Source organism: Photinus pyralis, unplaced genomic scaffold (genome assembly GCF_008802855.1).
Source record: "Photinus pyralis isolate 1611_PpyrPB1 unplaced genomic scaffold, Ppyr1.3 Ppyr1.4_LG10, whole genome shotgun sequence".
In the NCBI taxonomy this organism is placed as follows: domain Eukaryota; kingdom Metazoa; phylum Arthropoda; class Insecta; order Coleoptera; family Lampyridae; genus Photinus; species Photinus pyralis.
In genome coordinates, this window is record NW_022170250.1 from 12,169,300 (window position 1) to 12,188,747 (window position 19,448).

A 19,448-nucleotide genomic window follows, 5' to 3' on the forward strand; every position below is an offset into this window, starting at 1 on the left:
TATGTTCTCCTGGTAGACAGTGAAAATGTACAACATTTCATCAATTAAGAGGATAAATACCTTCTAGCAAGATTATCTACACGTTTCTGATATAAATACCTAAACGAAAATAAATTATTGAAACATTTCTCTGGGTGCACAGAACACGATTATGTTCTCCTGGTAGTCAGGAGCACAAGAGTGCCGCGCAGCCTAAATGGATTCAAAATTACTTCCTCACGTCATACATTTCTTGGAACTAAAGATATGCTTAGAATAATCTGTTGTACCAGGAGCACAGGCCAGAAAGAAACTGTACGGATTAATATTTTTAGAATCTTCCACAATTGTCACTATATTAGTAACACATGAGTCCAAGGTAACGTAAATAAATTCTAAAGTACTTCCTCCTGTCATACATCCCTTGGGATTTCAAACGTGCTTAGAATCAGTTGTTATACCAAGAGCGCAAGAGAGAAGATGCTCTGTGTGGATCAAAACATTATAGAATATTCCACAAAAATCAGGAGCACATAACGCAATGCAGCATAAATGAATTCCAAAGTACTTCTTAAGTTATGTATTCCTTGAAATTTAAGACGCGTTTGCAACAATCTGTTGCACCACCTAGGAGAACAGGAAAGCCCGAACCATGAGATTAAAACTGCTACACACGTACTCTATAGCTTTCGGAATTCTACTATGACAGGAGCACGTGAGTGAAAGAGTAAATGGATTCTAAAGTACTTTCTCACGTCATACGTCCCTAACTTGAGGCATGCTTACAATAATGTGTTATATCAGGAGCGCAGGAGATAAAAAACTGCGCGTGAATAACTTTGGAGCACTTTATTAGATGGCTTGCACCTTTCAAAAAAGTATCCTAAGAATTTTTTGTAGAAATTATTGTATCAGGACTACAGATTCTTCCTGTTCTCCTGATACTAAAGAAACCTACGCGGTGTCGCGTTGTGTGGGGATGGTGGTGGAGAAAGTAGATGTTTCGTCGGAGGTAGTTCTTCGCCGGATTATTTTCGTTGCCCGATCCCGTGATTAATGTGCCGTTTTGACCCAAATCGCGTTTCGCAGCCCCATTTCATTCCGGCGATATTGATTTATGGACAGAACGCATTGTAATAAGTTAAAACGATGGAGAGGGAGCGAATTTATCGCTGTAAGTATATGAATAATTTATGATACAAAAACAAAAATCGTACGTCGTCCACAAAATAATGATAATCACGGGGTTTATGCTAATTGAATTGGACACATTCATATTAGGAAAATAAAATTAGTCTCTCGTGAATGGGGCGAGCGCGACCCACGTAAGCAATAAACCAAAACGAAGTGCCAAAAGTATCCTCAGGTGTTCTGGCGCTTCCCACCGCACTTCTTTTACAGTAAAATTACGGCATTGTTTCTGCAATTTATATGCGGGTAGGTACTTGATCGGCCACCCCATTTAATAACAGTAGAGATGACAATTGAGTTGTAATTCCCAGTGTCAACACTCGAATAAAGTGTTTTTACCAACTTAAGTGTAATCGATTACCAAACAGGAAAGGGGGATCGAAATTGGACGCGACTTTAAAGGGGCATCTTTGCGAAAGCGCCTTGTCAATATTTGCCCAAAACTGCGAAGTCCTTCGGATGTTTACCCGACACGTTTGTCGAATCGATCGACGCGATGGAGGGCGGCGAATTATTCTTCTTTTATAAAGATCTCGAGGAGATAATCTTAACAAGAAGGTCAACTGGAACGTTCCACATCCAATTACTTCGAGAAGTGACCCCCATGAGGTCCGCCGCAACAAACCCCAATTAGTGAGGGGCCCGCTGCGAAACAAGATATTATTCCCCGCGAGCCCCGGACCATTCTTTATTGGTATGGGATCATACACATCGTGGTCGGATGTTCACACCTGCACGCCTACGCAGTTTACACTCGCTGGGGTTCTTCTTCGGAGCCGATGTGATTATGAAAATGTTTGTGTGCGCGAGTACCTATGTGATTGAATAAAAAAGGAAAAGATTGACTTAAGGCGATTACTTCTTAGCATTATCCTTTTTTTTAACTCGGATTTCTACACGTTTATTTCCAACAGAAAGCCAAATGCTAATTTTGGGGGTATAGAACTCGGACCCACTGGCAAAGGCCTAAATTGCCCTTAATTATTACAGATTGAGTGCTAATTAGAGGCAATTCAATTAGTACTCAACTAATTACTCGGAAATTAAGGTAATGAATTAGCTTGTAGCTCAAGTTAGTTGAAGATTCTAAAATTATTGAGGAATATTGGGGGTGTGAATGAATTATGGACCACCTTGGAAGGCTGTAATAAACCGTGGGGGGATTTTGAAAACTCCCAAAGTGCACAATTCATTCTCAGCCTCAACCGTCAATTAGACATCAAAATTCTGTTACTCTTTTACAAAACAATTTGTAATTTAACACAATTTTTACCACCACCACCAGGAGTACTGCAGAAAACGTACCACCGGAAGGGATTCCCCCAGGAAACGACAGGTTTGTTGTCCTCTACTTTATGTCAGTAACCTCATGGTGGCTTGTTTGGGAGGCAATACAACTGTCGTCAACAGTCAACACCACCCCGGTAACACTCTCATGATAAGTTTTGAGAAGGAATAATCAGATTTTGTTGACCTACGAAGTAGTGCAAAACACCAGGGCGTCTAGGGGGTATGGAATATCTCCCAGGCGACGACAATATTGTTGCTCTCCCCAAAATACACCATGAGGTTATTGAGGCTCAAAGAGAAAGCGTTATGGAGGGTTATAGCGAAGATTTAAATCCACCCAACAAAGAAAAACTCTATAACCCTTTCTCTATAAGTGTCAGTAACCTCATGGTGGTTTTTTGGGGATAGCAATAAAACTGTCGTCGACTGGGAGGTATTCTACACCCCTTTAAGGTCTTTGAAAATGAGCTGAAAGGCTCTTCAAAGACATACAAGGTCTTCTAATGCACCAAGACAAGGTCCAATGAAATGAAGTTTTGGAAAAGGGCTAAAAGACTCTGTATGAGCTCTAAGTTTTTGGAGAATACTAAAGAAACCTTATTAAAAACGTGTAAAAAATCGCGAATCGAGTAGAGCAAAATGGATAGCTTCCCAAAACCTTGTGGACTGTTGAAGTCTCTCAAGACTCTCTCCTAAGCTTTCAATGTTCTTTGCCGAGCAGATGATTTTCAACGCCTTTCTCGGTCTTTTTTGCAAGAAAAAAGGTTTTTTTCCCATTTCAGACACCAAATTCAGAATGTGCAGTATTCTGCCAACTGCAAACTATTAGACCATTGCGAGAGCGTTAACGTATTTTATTCTTGCACGCCGTGCTCGTGGGGTTGCAACAGTTTTATCAATTAAAACCATGACTAAGCATTCGTTTCAACCTTAAATTGCCAAGTCAAGAGACCCGAGACTTTCAATTTTTGACTTTCCGACGAATCGCAATCGAAATTGATTTTTCGAAGCGGAAAACGGTTGGGAAATTGAGGTCACATTCTTACAACCTGTTAAACGAACGTAAAGAAAAAAAAATGCTAATTCAAGGACATTCTTGCAATATTCTAAAACGTTAAAACATCAACCTCTCCGAAACGGACAGCATTTCTAAAACCCAGTCACGTCATGTACAAACTTATCCGGCGCTACACGTCAGGCAGATGTCAAAGTGACACTTGATGGACGGGGATTTCTCGGTGTGTTCGCCCTTCTCTATCGATCTAGCCGGCGGGAAAAGCCTTTTTCCTTGTTCTCCCTGGCAATTACGAAAAAATGCGGTCATAAGCCGTATAGCGCGCGCGCTCCGCGTGAAAATCGCCTTCGGGTAACCTTTAACCCTTCTCTCTTCTGCAGTCAGTGTCAGTGTGTTAAAAGTTTAGTTTCGGACCGCCGACCGCGACGGCTGAAATATGTTAATATTTTGATGCGCCTCGACCATTCTTATTTACAGATCCGTTATTGGGGTCGGCGTCTGAGGATGACGAGGACGACGATAACAGCACGACCTCTTCGGTCCTAAAGCATCACTCACTCCACGGTTCGCTACCCCCGGTTCCGGGGGAGACGAACAACAACTCCCTGCCGCACTCGGACATCAGCAGTACGATAGGAACGGTAAGTTTCCCATGGACCGCTTGCCAGATGTCGCTGACGCAATTCTAATCTAGGAGGCGAAGGCCGGTCAGGACGACTCCGAGGACCAGACGTCGCTCGACGGCGATCCGGAAACGCGCGACTCGCAGACGGAAAACAAAAGTCCGGACGACAGCAGCGCCGGTTCGAAGCGTCGCGGTCCGCGAACGACGATCAAGGCGAAACAGCTCGAGATCCTGAAGACGGCCTTCTCGCAGACGCCGAAACCGACGCGGCACATACGGGAGCAGCTCGCGAAGGAGACGGGCCTGCCGATGCGAGTGATACAGGTAGGTCCTAACAAGTAGCGGCTCGTCTCTTGTAAATGATATCGTAAACACGTGTAGCTGGGCGAAATGTCATCCGATCCGGCTTTATCTCGAGGGACAATCTCGTCGGGTGTCGACCGCCCGTTACTTTAGGACGCATTCTTTTCCACGTGACTTCGCCTTTCCGGATTTAATGCGATTTTCGAAAACTTTGCCCGGCGCCTACTCGTCTTGTAACGGTATTCGAATAATTCGAAGAACCAAAAGTTTCTTTGCGACGTATATAGTAGAGATCAAAGGAGCGCACATTATGCGCCAATAGAGTCAATTATTTCATATTAAAGAAACTGAGTTCGCGCAAAGATCGATTAAGTGAACCGAAATTGCTAAATACAGGGTGTCCCATTTTCGACACTTTTATAGGGTTAATGTTGTCTTAAAACAGGCTTCATGTGCTCTTTTTAGATTAAACTTAAAATGGTAAAATCAAAATTTGTAAATACTCACTCGCTACTGGGGATATTTAAAAAAAATGTCAATTTCAGAATGACCCTATATTTCTCTAGTGATATAGAAATTGTTGAATAATTTCTCGTTTTCAAAATAAGTATACGGGGTCAGGTAAAGAAGTTATCGGACCTAACATCATTTTTTAAATGGAACACCCTATATATTTTAATCTAAAAATATGGCATATTAAATCCTCTCTTTAAAAACAACCAGGGATATTAAAAAAGTTCAAAAAAGATTTTAAAAATGTCGAACAGGGATTTTTTAAGATTTGGAAAAAAGATGTGATATGCTATTCTTTTAGATTAAAATAGACAGGGTGTTCCATTTAACAAATGGAGTTAGGTCCAAGAAGTTTTCTACCAGACCCCATATCCTCATTTTCAAAACGGCAAATTATTCAACAATCATTTTTAAGAATTTTATAATACACAATTTCCATAATGTTCAAAAACGAATTAAGTTGAATACGATTCAAAATTTTTATTTTAAATTAAATTTATTTTTCCAACCAATATTAAATTTTTTGAATTTTTTTACTTATATTTTTGAAAAGAGAATTTAATATGCAGGTGTTCTATATAACAATAGAGATGAGGTCGAAGAACTTTTTTACCTGGCCGCGTATACTCGTTTGCAAAAGGTCAGATTATTCAACAATCATATTCAAGAAACTGTCATAATATATTTTTCCATAATATTAAAAAAACATTCAAGTGATCTCAAAAAATTAAAAAAAGATTTAAGAAAAAGGTTGAAATGATTCAGAAAGATTCTTTCGGTGTTATATTTGTTAAGAGAATTTAGTATACTATCTTTTTAGGTTAAAATATACAGGATGTTCCATGTAACAAGACCAAGAACTTTGTTTACCTGACCCAGAATACCTATTTTCAAAAGCGTAAATTTTTCAACAATCAATTTCGAGAAACGTTTATGATATACATTTTTATATACTACTTAAAAAAGATTCCAGTGGTAGACGAATGTATTACACTAATTTTTATTGAAAATGTTAGTTGGTCGCTATCAACTAACATTTTCAATAAAAATTAGTGTAATACATTCGTCTACTATTAGCCACACACTAATTAAAATGGAGCAATTCATCAACAAGATTCCAGTGATTCAAAAAAGATTTAACAACGTTTAAAAGAAAGGTTGAAATGATTCAAAAAGACAAAATAATTTCCAACGGGTTTTTTAAAATGTTTAACAATCTTTTTGAATCTTTTTGAATTTTTTCAGTTTACATTTTTGAAAAGAGAATTTGCCAAGCGATATCTGTAGTTTAAAATATACAGGGTGTTCCATTTATCAAATGATTTCCAAGAACTGAACCCGTATACTCATTTTTAAAAATCCACAATCAATAATAATACGGATATACATTTTTTATAATATTTAAACAAGATAAGTAATTCCAAAAAATATACAAAACTAAAAAAAGATTCAAAAAGATGGAAATAAATCCAAATGTTTGGGTTTTTTAAAATATTTTTTGAATCGTTTAGAATGATTAAATATTTTGGATTTTCTCAGTATTTTCAAAAAGTTAATTTAATATGCTATCTCTTTAGATTATATCGTACAAGGTGTTGAGTCATGAAATATAACTTATAAGGCTTAAAATCCCTTTTGCCCTTGAAAATTAAAGGCTTCTGAGTTTTAAGTTTTATCCTGGACTAAAAAGTAACTTGTAAATGCTGTATGGAAGATGTGTAACCCCTGTAGAAAGACCCTAAAATATGTTTCGGAATGTTTCGAATCTCTGGGTCCTCAGAGACTGAGGATGATCCTGAAACGCAGACAAAATCTAAACTAAACTTGAGGAGACTTGCAGAACTTTAAACCACAACCTCCTGAAGACCCTGAGCATTGAGGGCTCCAAATGACATTTCTTGGCACAAGTACTCAAAAAGTATGTACGTTTTATTTACCGCACGATTTAAAAGAAACTGTTTCATTTTTCCATCCCCTGCGATGTTGTACGCCGTGCAGCTGGCGATAAAAGGACCCCGTGAAATTTGCACTGCGTTTGGGGCGGAAACGTCGGACCCGTTAGAAATTAAAAAAAAATCGAAACGAAAGAGAGATTAATATTTTAAAAATATGACCGCAACGAATGGGTCAAACAACCCCGCTTGCATTATAAATCCACATACACACACCCTCGTCTTTGTATGTCCGTCGTGCGCCAGGGGGTCTTTGTGAATTCCACTGACGGTGTGGTCCCCCGTCGATCGCCCAAGGCATTCGGTGCGTCTCCGCAGAAACAAAAGCCAAGCACGTCGAAAAAGAAAAGCCGAGGACAAAGAGAACAAAAACGAGGTCACTTGTTAACGCCTAATTTATAACTGTGGCTCCTTTTTATGTGACAATAAAAAAAATGCGCGACTTAATTATGGTACGAAGTTATTTCGGGGTGGACCACACTAAATCCAATTTACGCGCTACAATGTTAATATATAAATAGCGCGCGAGGTGCGTGCGAGCGAGTGCGTTTAGGTAAAAACCGGCGATTAGTTACGGTCCGGTTTCGAGATTCTCGAGTTCTTTCGAAATAAATTACGAAACGCCACTTCAAAGCGATCGAAAAACTAATGCCTCAAACTTTTCACATTCACGCTTCCCAGAAATAGAAATTATCACTTCTTAGTATTTTCTTTATTGAGTCACTTTGATTCTTAACACTAGCTGTACTAAAAGTGTTTCGTTTAGCCCAAATGGCATACTCCAAGTACTTTGAGTACCTTGGGTTGGGAAGCTGCAGATCAGCAATCTGGGTCAGGATTCACTATCTAGGCGTGAAGATTGAAGATTTACTGTCAAGTTTCAGAAAAAAATCGAAAAACTCCGAAAACTGGACCCTAAACACTAAACCCAAGGTCCCTGAACGCACAGAATTCTACAATGAGGTCCATGAGGGGAGCATTTTGAGTACCTTGGAAAACTGCAGACCAAGGATTTGAATTCCGGATTCGTGATTTAGGGATCAACGCTTCATGTTTCAGAAAAAAAATTAAAAACCTCCAACAACTGGACCCTAAACACTAAACTAAAGGTTCCTGAATGCAGAGAATACTACAATGAAGTCCTTTAGGGGAGCTCCCAGCAGTTAGAGTATCTTTGGAAGCTGTAGATCAAGGATCGGTATTCAGGGTTCATGATTTAGGCATCAACGCTTCATGTTTAAAAAGAAAAATCTAAAAACTTCGAAAACTGGACCCCAAACACCAAACTCAAGATCCCTGAAACCACAGAATGCTATAATGAAGTCCCTGAGGAGACCTCCGAGCATTTTTAGTACCTTGGAATGCTGATTGAGGATTTAATTCAGGATTCATGATTTAGACTGATGCTCCAAGTTTGAGAAGAAAAATTGAACAACACCGAAACCTATGTATCCTAAACGGTCCCTGAGGCCACATAATACTACACTGAAGTCCCTGAGGACAACTCCTAGCATTTTAAGTACCTTGGAAAGCTGCAGATCAAGGTTCTGGATTCAGCACTCATGATTTAGGCATTAGCACTTCTAATTTGAGAAGAAAAATCGAAAAACTGAACCCTAAACAGTACACTAAAGGTCCCAGAAGGTATAGAATACTATACTGAAGTCACTGAGGAGAGTTCCAGTCATTTTGAGCACCTTGGGAAGCTGCAAACCGTTTCAGGATGAGGCAACGTGTTGGCTACTGGTAATAATACACTCGTCAGCCTTGTACCCTTCAGTAGAGATGTTGCGTAACTGTTTGACGAAAATTTGAAATACGAGAAATTGAATTAGGGGCGCCTCAAGGTTGCGCACAAGGCCCGCTAGTATTTTTAATTACTTGCACGGTGTCGAGCGAAAGAATACGATTTTTGGGGTCGCGTTTTTTTCCAAATTGGGGTCAAATCGGAAGAAGAACTTACGGTACCTCTCACGAAACTGGTTATTACTTTTATTATCCGCGCACGTCCTTAATTCACGCTAAAGCCCCAGACTTTATCGACCCGATTTTACGATTATGTGAAAATCGAGCACGCGGGGTTGGGGGAGCGGGGGAGGGTGCTTACCCAAAACATATAATAACTCATAGATGCGCAGCCGAGTGTTTGAGTTAGACGAAGTACTAAATTACAATCGTAAAAACTGCCGGTCTTATAATTACCGCACAAAGGCGGTTATGGCCCCGGACCAGTTCGCCGTAGTTTTAACGGCTTAGCGCACTAAAAACGAAAATTATGGCTTCGTCACGTCACGGCATTAGAGGCTACTTAAAAATCCGTCTCTGTTTCGCGCCGCCAGGGGTCGCGCGTATAATTAAACGCGAATTCCCGAAAGGGAAATTTCGAAAAACGCAACAGAAGGCCATGCACAACGCCTACTCCTTTTGTAGCTCGCAGTGAGGGGTTGTTAACACGGGTAAGGACAATGTATCTTCCATTGTGCAAAGTGGGGTTGTTACTGTCGTCCTAACAAGTAAATGGGGTTGTTATAACTTTATGAGTGCTTATTATCTGGCAAATTATGAATCGGTGACATGTGCGGTATAAAATTGGAAAATTAACTTGGGGGAATAGAGAAAACATTAAAGGCATTCCTCGCTCTCCGATGACAAATTTTCCATTCGTTTTGATTTCTCTGGCTTTTAACGGCGGCGACGGCACATTTCAGCGTTTGAAAAACTTTTTATGGATACAGTCAGACATATGGGACCACACCTCATTGTTCCGCACAATTTCTGTTCACATTTGCTCGGACGCGCTTGGAATCATTCTTAAATCAACTCTCGCTATGATTTCACCGACCGCCATCTAACTATAAATTTACCCACGAAACAAATCTGACGTTTCTCATTATGTCATATTTATATTCGTTTTTAAGCGAGGCTTTCACGCTCGAAAAACCCGCAGAGTGCGCCTTTCCGCACGGATTTCAAATTGGAACGCGATTTTTATTCCGCCAACAAGTAGAACGTCGACAATGTGTTATAAAAGTAGTTAGGGGTGGCTGAGAACACCACCACCTGGTGTTCCCACCCGAGGAACCGTCGCGCCGGATGTAATTACTATACCATTTTTGATGAGTAGTACAATATTAATTGGGTGCCACTTATTTACCCGGTACCTCAATATTGATACGAACGCACACGGTGTGGCGCTGTCACCAGGAATCCCTCGAGGAATCCCTTCACCTAGCCATTGAAACGTGAAAAATTTATCTTTTGTGAACCCTACAGACCCAAAGTTCACTAGGAAAACGTATTTCCTACTTTGGTCATTATTTAATTAATTTGGAACAAATTAAAAATTTTGATGCAAACCATTTTTGTCCTTTTTTTGAATTTTTGAAATTTTTTGTAATAATTCTACGTTAAAGTGAGACAAATAAAATCTAAACTTCTGGAAACTTAACCAATTAATTCGTCCTTTTTTAGGGCTTTTTTGTAATAGTTATACAACCAACACATATAATAGTGAGAAATTGCCCGAGATATTTCAAAAAATCAAAATTGGGGAAAATTATTCAATTAAATTGGGACTAAGAGAAAGAGAGAGTGATAGGAGGAACTTTCAAAAACTTTTTGCGTAGATCACTCACCCTTTTTTTGAGTTATTTTTGTAATTATTGTTCTACACGCCCATCCAAATGGAACAAAAGAAAGAAACCACCCGCACATCTTTTACCGAAAATCTTTTCAACTCTTCCTTTTATGTCAAAGAATATGTGTACCACATTCGGCTCCCCCGGAAATGAGAATACAGACAGACAGACCGACAAACAAATTTACAGACAGACCGCCATCATCGAGATTTTATTCGATTCGAATTCCGTATGCTTCAAAAAGAACGCTCAGCCTCAAGGTTTCCATTACACTTTTCATCATAGGATTGTCGTGCGCTAAAGGGAACGGCTGGGGAGTATGCCATACCCTCCAGTACTCTCCAGTACACCTAAACGATCTTTTGATAGTAATTTTTTAATGCTAGAAGAGCTGAATACTTTGGGGGAAGAATGTAGAACCGGGGGGGTCTGGAATACCCCCCAGGAAAGAAGAAAGATTCGGCGTTTTCATACCCCCCGGTACTACGTTCAGCCTTAAGACTCCTTAGGACTCCCATGATACTTTTTTAAAAAATCATCCAATCTTCCATTTGATGGTAACTTTCTAAGTGCTAGAAGAGCTAAATATTTTGGGGGAAGAATGTAGAACCTGGGGGTCTGGGAGGTATGGAATATCCCCCAGGAGAGAAGAAAGATTCGGCGTTCCTCTTCCTTCAACTATCATAAGATTGTTGTACGCTAGAGGGAATAGCTGGGGGGTATAATACCCTCCAAACTCCCCGGTACTACGTTCAGCCTTAAGACTCCTTAAGGACTCCCATGATACTTTTTTAAAAAATCATCCAATCTTCCATTTGATGGTAACTTTCTAAGTGTTAGAAGAGCTAAATATTTTGGGGGAAGAATGTTCCACACGTCAACATGATACAAAAGGCGAGAAAATGCTTGAGGTATTCCAAAAGATCAAATTTTGGGAAGATTAATTCGGGACAGAAAGACATAAAAGGTATGGGAAAACAGACCATTGACCCTTTTTAGTACAATTTTTCTTTGGAAAAACCATTATATCATGGTTTTGCATGTCTGTCTGTCCGTCTGTTCCTCGTCTAACTCGGGAACGAAAAGAGATAGCAATTTCAAATCTTCGCCAGTCGTTTTCTACGAGTTCAAGGATCAGTGCTAATGAATATGAGCCGAATTAAAAGTCGTGTTTCCGAATGCGAGCCGAATGTCAAAAAATTCCCCTACTGAAAATCATATGCGATTCTTCGGAAGGTTTTTCAATTAATTCCAAATTCCAAATCTTTTTAAAGCACACTACCCTCTTTTTGATTGACATACTGAAAATAGGGGTGTCGAAAATGTAATTTTTCTTATCTTATCTCGATTTTCCAGTTGTTCTGAATTAGAGTAACGGGGAATTGGAACTTTGGGAAACGTAACGATCACCGAAGATACTCGCGTATTAATCTGACCTAAAATGGAACATATGATTAAGTCCTAATTAGTTGACAGCAGCGGAGACGAAACGACCTCGCCGAATATTTCAAATTTCTAACCGGGAATTTTTCCTCGAAACGCCACCATAAATTTTGACGTTACGATCGCGAAACGCTTACTTTGTGCGGCGTTCCGCAGGGATCCGCCCGAGGGCCGCTTCTTCGCGAGCGTCGGAATCCTTCGTTACAAAGGGAGGAAATGTTTCTTAAAAATCTCACGCGTAGTTTTTATGTGAACCGATGGAGTTTTGTGTTTGGGGGAGAGTCGGGCGGGCGCCATAAACCAGTCAAAATCGCAGTAAAAGCGAACAGAGCGGTGCTTTTCACGTATATAAATATTATTTTTAATACGCGTTTTACGACTTTATAGATATTTTATATATTCAGGTGTAAAGTTTTCTGTACCGTCGATAGTTTATAGGCGGATTCTTTGAAGAATTTATACGGGATGCGTATTAAAGTCAAACTTTATCTGTGCATATTTTTTACTTATTGTTTTTGATTATGGCGGAGGTGATAAAAGTTTCGGCGGAATGTCGATAACTCGGGGCGTTTTTCTGTTGCAGGTTTGGTTCCAGAACAAGCGATCGAAGGAGCGTCGCCTGAAGCAGTTGACGTCGATGGGACGGGGGCCGTTCTTCGGCTCCTCGCGCAAGATGCGCGGTTTTCCGATGAACCTCTCGCCGGGCGGCTTGGAGGACGGCCCGCCCGGGTTTCCGTACTTCGCGACGGCCGACGGAAAGTTCGAGTTCGGTTACGGCGGACCGCCCTTTCACCCGCACGACAGCCCGTTTTTTCCCGGTCACCACCCGGGCGGACCGGGCGGCGGACAACCGATGCCTTTCAATCAACCTGGTGAGTAAACGGGTGAACCTCTTCGGTTTGTAACGTAAGTCTGCAGGTGGACCGATGGAGCACGGAGGCCCGATGCCCATGGGCGGCGATTTCGGGGGCATGGGTAGCGACGGTCCCTTCATGGCGCAGCAGGGCGGACCAGGTCCCGAGCAGATGATGCAGGGCGGCGGCAGTGGTGGCGGACGAGGCGGTAGCCCCGAGTTCATGTCACCGGGGAGCTTCTCCGACAATCCGGCACAGATCAACGAGGGCCTGGTGTGGTAGCTCGCGAAGGCCTTAGCCAAAAGGGCTAGGGAATAAATCGGGAAAATACGCGCGGAGATTGAGAGGGCGGCGGGAAAATTGAAGACTGGTTATCCGAATTTTGCCCTTCAAGGGAGCGTTTTTTGTGCAATGTTTCTATTGATTCTCCTTTTTGTATACTTTAGCATAGTGAAGCAAAAGACACGACTTTTGTGCACCGCACGTTTTGCCCCCGGACCCCCCCACTTTGTTAAAGTGCCAAGTGTATCTCAGTTTCTTAATTTAAGTTAATTTTATCATTGCATAAATGTATAATAAAAAAAACTCGGCTTAAAGATGTAAATACAAATCAATTAATAGTGTAAGTAAATAATTATAAGCGATGAGGCGGCGCAGCAATTTCGCGCGGCTCTGTATAAAGATCTAATTTGTGTAGATGTACATTGTTAACTATTAGATGTCTTAAACGAATTATATACATAAAAACAAGTAGGCTGATCTCATTTTCGTGTCGACACCAGACCACAATCGCACATAAACATGAAACTAAAAGGGGGATGATGAACGTCAAGAACAGTCGCAAGTTCCCACTAAACTTATTTAGAAGTTGACGTGCCCTGACCACATTTATTATTTGGGTCATTTGTTATTTCCTTCGGGGTTTTGATCGTTCCAAGTGACGGGGGAGACAAAAGGGGGGAATTCGATCATGAATACAATGACCAATTGCGACGAAAAGTTAAGCGCTTCTTTACATGACAGCCGAAAATAGGCGGTTGTGTGGTTTTGAAATATAATTAAATTGTCCGAAAATTACGTCGTTGAATTATTACTCACCCCCGACCACGACGACCGCCAAATTCGACTCGGACAATTAAAAATTCAATACTTAATGGCAACCACCCCCTGGTGCTCGCCGCCACTGGTTTTCTTTATAGTCGGTGAAACAAAATCACCGAATGCCAAGAATTAATTTCCAATTGATACCTTCCTTTTCTGTAACTATTTTCTACACCTCGACGCGTTCCTGTGCGCCTAAGAAATGTAATTCTTTCATTTCTGTGAGCCTGATACAGCGCTTTATTAGAAAAGAAATAATTAATGACAAGATACCAGCAAACATTACTCCTGATTTACACCTCCCCGTGTTTCTGTGAGCCTAATATAGCGATTTTTTTAAAGAAGAATTGAGGAGGTGTCAGTCAAGAAACAGTTTCCCATTTTCACCTCTTTGCGTTTTTGTGCGCCTGACAGCGATTTTTAGAAGAGGGTTAAGAAATTAGCAAATGATTGTTCAAGAAACTGTTTCCAGTTTACACCTTCTACAGAGTCTGTGAGCCTAATACAACGTTTTTACTTTTTAGAAACGAAATTTTGTATTAGGGGCTCTTATGTGAGAAAGAAATCGCCTCAAATTTAGAAATATAATTAGCCAAACGTCTGGAAGAAACTGATTCCAATATACACCATCTTCCGTTTCTGCGGGCCTGATACAACGTTTTTATTAAATAAGAAGTAATTTGTGGCAAGGTACTAACAAAACATTATTCACATCCACGCGTTTGTAATACAGCGAGTAATTAAAAAAAAGAATTCTTCAAATATAATTAATGAGGAGGCGCCTGTCAAGAAACAGAACTCCATTTCCAACGGTTTACGATTTTCTGAGCCCGATTCCCTGTTTCTGTGAACCTGATACTTTCAAGCATTTCGAATTCGATTTAAAAACAACTGTGCTAATTTTCACCTTCTTGCGCTTTTGTAAGCCCGAAGAAAAAATTTTTCAGCTTCGGTTCAGGTGCTGGTGATAATTTTGATACAATGATTCTTGTATTAGAAGAAAAGGTTTTGTATTAGGAGTACATAATTTGTAAGAAAGTTTTACTTTGTGTTAGGAGATCATACTATATGAGGAGGTGACTGTCAAGAACCTGCTTTCTTACGAGCCTGATACAACAAACTAAAAAAGGTTGTATTACGAAGCATGATCCGTGAGAAACTATTTTAATTAGGAGCGGATGATAAGTAGGTATTAATAGGTAACGATAATTTCAGCAAAAAGGAAGATTCATTTGCAGTTTCCGAAAAAAACAACAAACCCCCCACCGAAGGAGAACTTGATCATTTCCATCATAATATAAAATATATATGGGGGGAGGGGGGGTATTGGTGGGGTCTCTCCAAAAAATATTATTACAGATCTGATCGCTAAACATTTTTTAGGATAACGTAGCACCGGGCGGTCTGAACGGTATAAGAAACCTCCAGCAAACGGAAAATTCATGTACCGTTTCTGAAACAACTACAAACCCCCCAACAATGGAGGACTTGATAATTTCCATCATAATACTAAATATATATTGGGAGATATTCCATACCCTCCACACCCTCCCATGCTACGGTCTCACCCACAAAATATTTAGTTATCAGATTTATGCAGTGCCAAGCGAGTCCCTTGCTTTAAAAATCTTGAGTTCCCGCATAAAAAACATTTACACAAGGAGAACATAAAACATTAAAAAGTGTCACGTAACTTCTTCTTAAAACATCCTTCTCTCGCTATGGCATTGAATCACTTTTTGAAGGGAAAAATTTGAATCAGGAATAATAAAGATGTTTCTGAGCGAATTTACCTCTTATTTACACACTTTTGGATTCTTGTGATCTTGATACATAAAAAAGATTTGCATCAGGAGAACATAATACGTTGGAAGGTGTCATTTTCTGATAGTTCTTGTTTTGGATAGGGAAATGTTGCACCTCCCAACGTCTTGTGATGCATTCTTAAAACAAAAATGTATATTAGGAGAACAAGAACATAATAAGTGTACACCTCTTTGCTACTTTTATTCTGGGGCGTCAATTAAAAAAAATCAAGAGAAACCCCTTTACTTCTTTGAGCTTCATACAACAAATTATTCAATGATAAGTTTCAATCAGGAGAACATAATAAGTGAAAAAGTGACTGTCAATAGCTCGCCAACTTCTTGCGACTTTGATCCTAATGATTCAACTTGTAAAAGGAGGACAAAACTATAAGGTTTACGAAAGAACAGAACAAGTGAAAGGTATACGCAGTCATTCATGCGCCCTCTTGCAACCTTGTAATCCTTAAAAGAGGAATTTGTATCAGGAGAACATAATATGTAAGACCCCCTTTCCTTACTCGAAAAAGTTCCAAATGAGCCCCAAGAAAATAAGAATCGTGCCTAATTAAAATTTTCAGTGGTGATCAAAGCTGCAATCGCGCCCATTTCTAATTAAATTTATTCATTGGTAATTGTGCAAGTCAATGTCTTTCTTAAAAAGGTGATTAAGCATCAGAATTTCCCTCTTTCCCTAATGAAATCCGATTGACCCCGAAAAAATTAAGATGGGCGCATAGTCAAAGTAGAAATCGCGCCCATTTCTAATTAAATTTATTCATTGGTAATTGTGCAAGTGAGTCTCTTTCTTTAAAAGGTGAATAATGATCAGACTTTCTCTCTTTCAACAATGAAATCCGATTGATCGCGAAGAAATTAAGATGGGCGCATAATCCAAGCTGAAACCGCGCCCATTTCTAATTAAATTTCTTGAGTAGATATTTTGCAAGTGAATCCCTTTCATTAAAAGGTGAATAATGATCAGAATTTCCTTCTTTCTCGAATGAAATCCGATTGATCGCGAAGAAATTAAGATGGGCGCATAATCCAAGCTGAAATCGCGCCCATTTCTAATTAAATTGATACAGTAATAATTTATGTGAGTGGTTACAATTTCAATGCTACTGAGTAAGTCAATAAAATAGGAATTGTTCACTAGGTACACGATGAAAAGAATCAACCACATTGGGTTGCGGTTACGATTGTAAATAATTCCTAGAAAACCACCCCTCGAACAATAATCCACCCTTAATAAAATCTTAAATTTTGTGTTGTAAGCATTGGTTAGCCAAATTAGCTCAACTCCAAACACCAGATACATCATCATCCCCCGTCGAGGGGACCCGCGCGCGTTTCGATAATTTATCGTGTAAACTTGCGCACATGCTGAGCAATAATGAGACGTGCCCTCTTAATTCTTCAACCCTTAAGATCGGCACGAAATTAATGTATGTACAAATAAAAGGACCACGATATTAATCTATTGGTTTTAGATCGGATCGGGATCATGCGTGAGCAATTTCGACCTTTGCATGTTGCGTGGTTGGGGGTTGCATGAATGTCTAATGAAGACACCTGTCGTATAACATTCTGACGATTGACAAGGGAATTCCAAACGTCGCGTGCGATTTTTTACCTCCTCGTCCTTTTCGTCTAATTGAAACACAAATCGGACTGCCATATAATTATTGGAGCTTGCGATGTCCAATTAACCCTCATTAACCAATTTGTACCGACATCTAATGGAATTATTACGTAGTTTGTCATTCGTCCTTATCGTCCTTTTTTAATCTCACCTTTCCGAGACACGACATCATCGCGCATCAATTTCGAAAAACCCAATTAAGTTAATGCCTTCTGTTTTCTTTTTTTGTTTGTTTCGTACGCACGCACAAAACACGCGAATAAGTCTATTATCATAACGTCGCTGACGTTCCGGAACTTAGTTTCTGATTTAAATTAGCAAAATTGAGGCCATTGTGCGTTCGTAATATAAATCTGATAAGCGAATTTAAAATGACATGTCGGAAATTTTGTTCTACATTAATCGTAATTTACGTGATCGTCGGAACGCTTTTCCCATTATTTTCAAGGCACAATTACGCGCGGATGACTGAATCACATTTTAGAAACATTTCATCCTAAAAAAAGTGAGTAAAAAAGTTCTCCACCCTTTCGGAATAGTCCCCAAAGATACTACTTGAATATTCTGAGGAATATACTTAAGAATATCCCAAGAATATACAATGAAATATCGCACCAGGTAGATAAAAACGCACCTGAATTGCAGTTTGAATATCTTTACATCAATTTATTTTAGAACATTTCAAACGCGAACACCCAAAAGTTGTTATATTCCCCAGACTGACAGATGGATATTTCAGTAAACACCAATAGAAAGTATATTCGCGGTTATTTCAACGTAAAATCAAGAAACTACTTTCATTAAATAAATTGCATCCGTAATACACTATTATGGGTCTTCAATATACGCTACCAGTATATTCCCAAAGTATATTCTTATGAACACTGACATAACACACGGTCACCATCCCAAAAGAAATTAGTTACCACATACACGGTTCTAATTTTTTTTAATGGAATACTCACCCCCCCTTCCGTGAAAGAAAGATAATAAGTAAAGAATGAAATAAGAAATGGAGAGAGGCAAAATAGAAGGGGGGGGGGGGCAAGGGTAGTGAATACTGTAAATGTTTTAGTGGAAAATGTAATATCGGGGGGGGGGGGGGGTCTGGGGGATGGAATACCCCCTAGGAAAGGAAAGATATGATGATTTACTTTTATATATATATAAAATAATATAAATTTTGGAGCAGTCGATTTTTGGAAAAAAAGGAAGGTAATACACTGCCTTTTTTGAGGCCGGAAAAAAAATTGTCCGAGATCGACCGGGAAAAAACATTTTCTTATAGAATTTGGCCCGTAGAATCCATAATTTCAAACAGTTCCAAGATTGGACTGCTAGATCAAAAGTTACAGCCCTTTGAACTTTTTGTCGAAATTTGCAATTACATAGTCCATAACTTTTGATTGAGAGGTCTGATCGAAAAAGTACGAATCGTTTTGGATTCTACGCACTAAAATTAGTGAGAAAAAGTGTTTTCCCTACAAATTTTGGAGCAGTCGATTTTTGGTAAAAAAGGAAGGTTATACAAGGCCGGAAAAAAAATTGTCTGAGATCGACCGGGAAAAAACATTTTCTTATAGAATTTGGCCCGTAGAATCCATAATTTCAAACAGTTCCAAGATTGGACTACTAGATCAAAAGTTACAGCCCTTTGAACTTATATATTATATATAATCTTAAGATAGGAGGATAACTTAATACAGAAGGGGGGAGGGGGCAGAATGGAATATCCTTCAGGACAAGAATATTCAAATTCAATTATACCCTATTTTTCCTTCCATTACCCCCAGATCCCTTGGTACTAGATTTTCCACTAAATATCTTCCAGGAGAGATGTGATAGATTCTTTCAATAATGATAGGAGAATGACGTAGTACAGAAGGGGAGGGGGGCAGAATGGAAAATGCTGTGTTTCTAATGGGACATCGACTAGTTCCTAGGAAAAGAGAGTTGGGTTGTTCTCCCTCCAAAATGATCATCAAGGATAACGAAGTATGTACACGTTTTGGTAAAAAATTGAGTATCCCCCCCCCCCCACATTTAGGTGCTTTTCTTAAACTACAATCTTTCGATAGTAGAAGGTTTCAAAGT

General features: G+C 39.6%; 1 protein-coding gene across 1 annotated transcript in view; it reads left to right on the forward strand.

Annotated features, from left to right (window-relative positions):
• LOC116161051 (LIM/homeobox protein Lhx5) overlaps positions 1–13,553 on the forward strand; it is a 45,683-nt gene extending 32,130 nt beyond the window's left edge. Inside the window, exons 4-7 of the mRNA XM_031474243.1 lie at positions 3,953–4,116; positions 4,170–4,424; positions 12,533–12,821; positions 12,868–13,553. Of these exons, the coding sequence (XP_031330103.1) occupies positions 3,953–4,116; positions 4,170–4,424; positions 12,533–12,821; positions 12,868–13,085 (926 nt within the window). The 3' untranslated portion in view covers positions 13,086–13,553. The remainder of the gene's footprint in view (positions 1–3,952; positions 4,117–4,169; positions 4,425–12,532; positions 12,822–12,867) is intronic.
• The last annotated feature ends 5,895 nt before the right edge of the window (positions 13,554–19,448 follow it).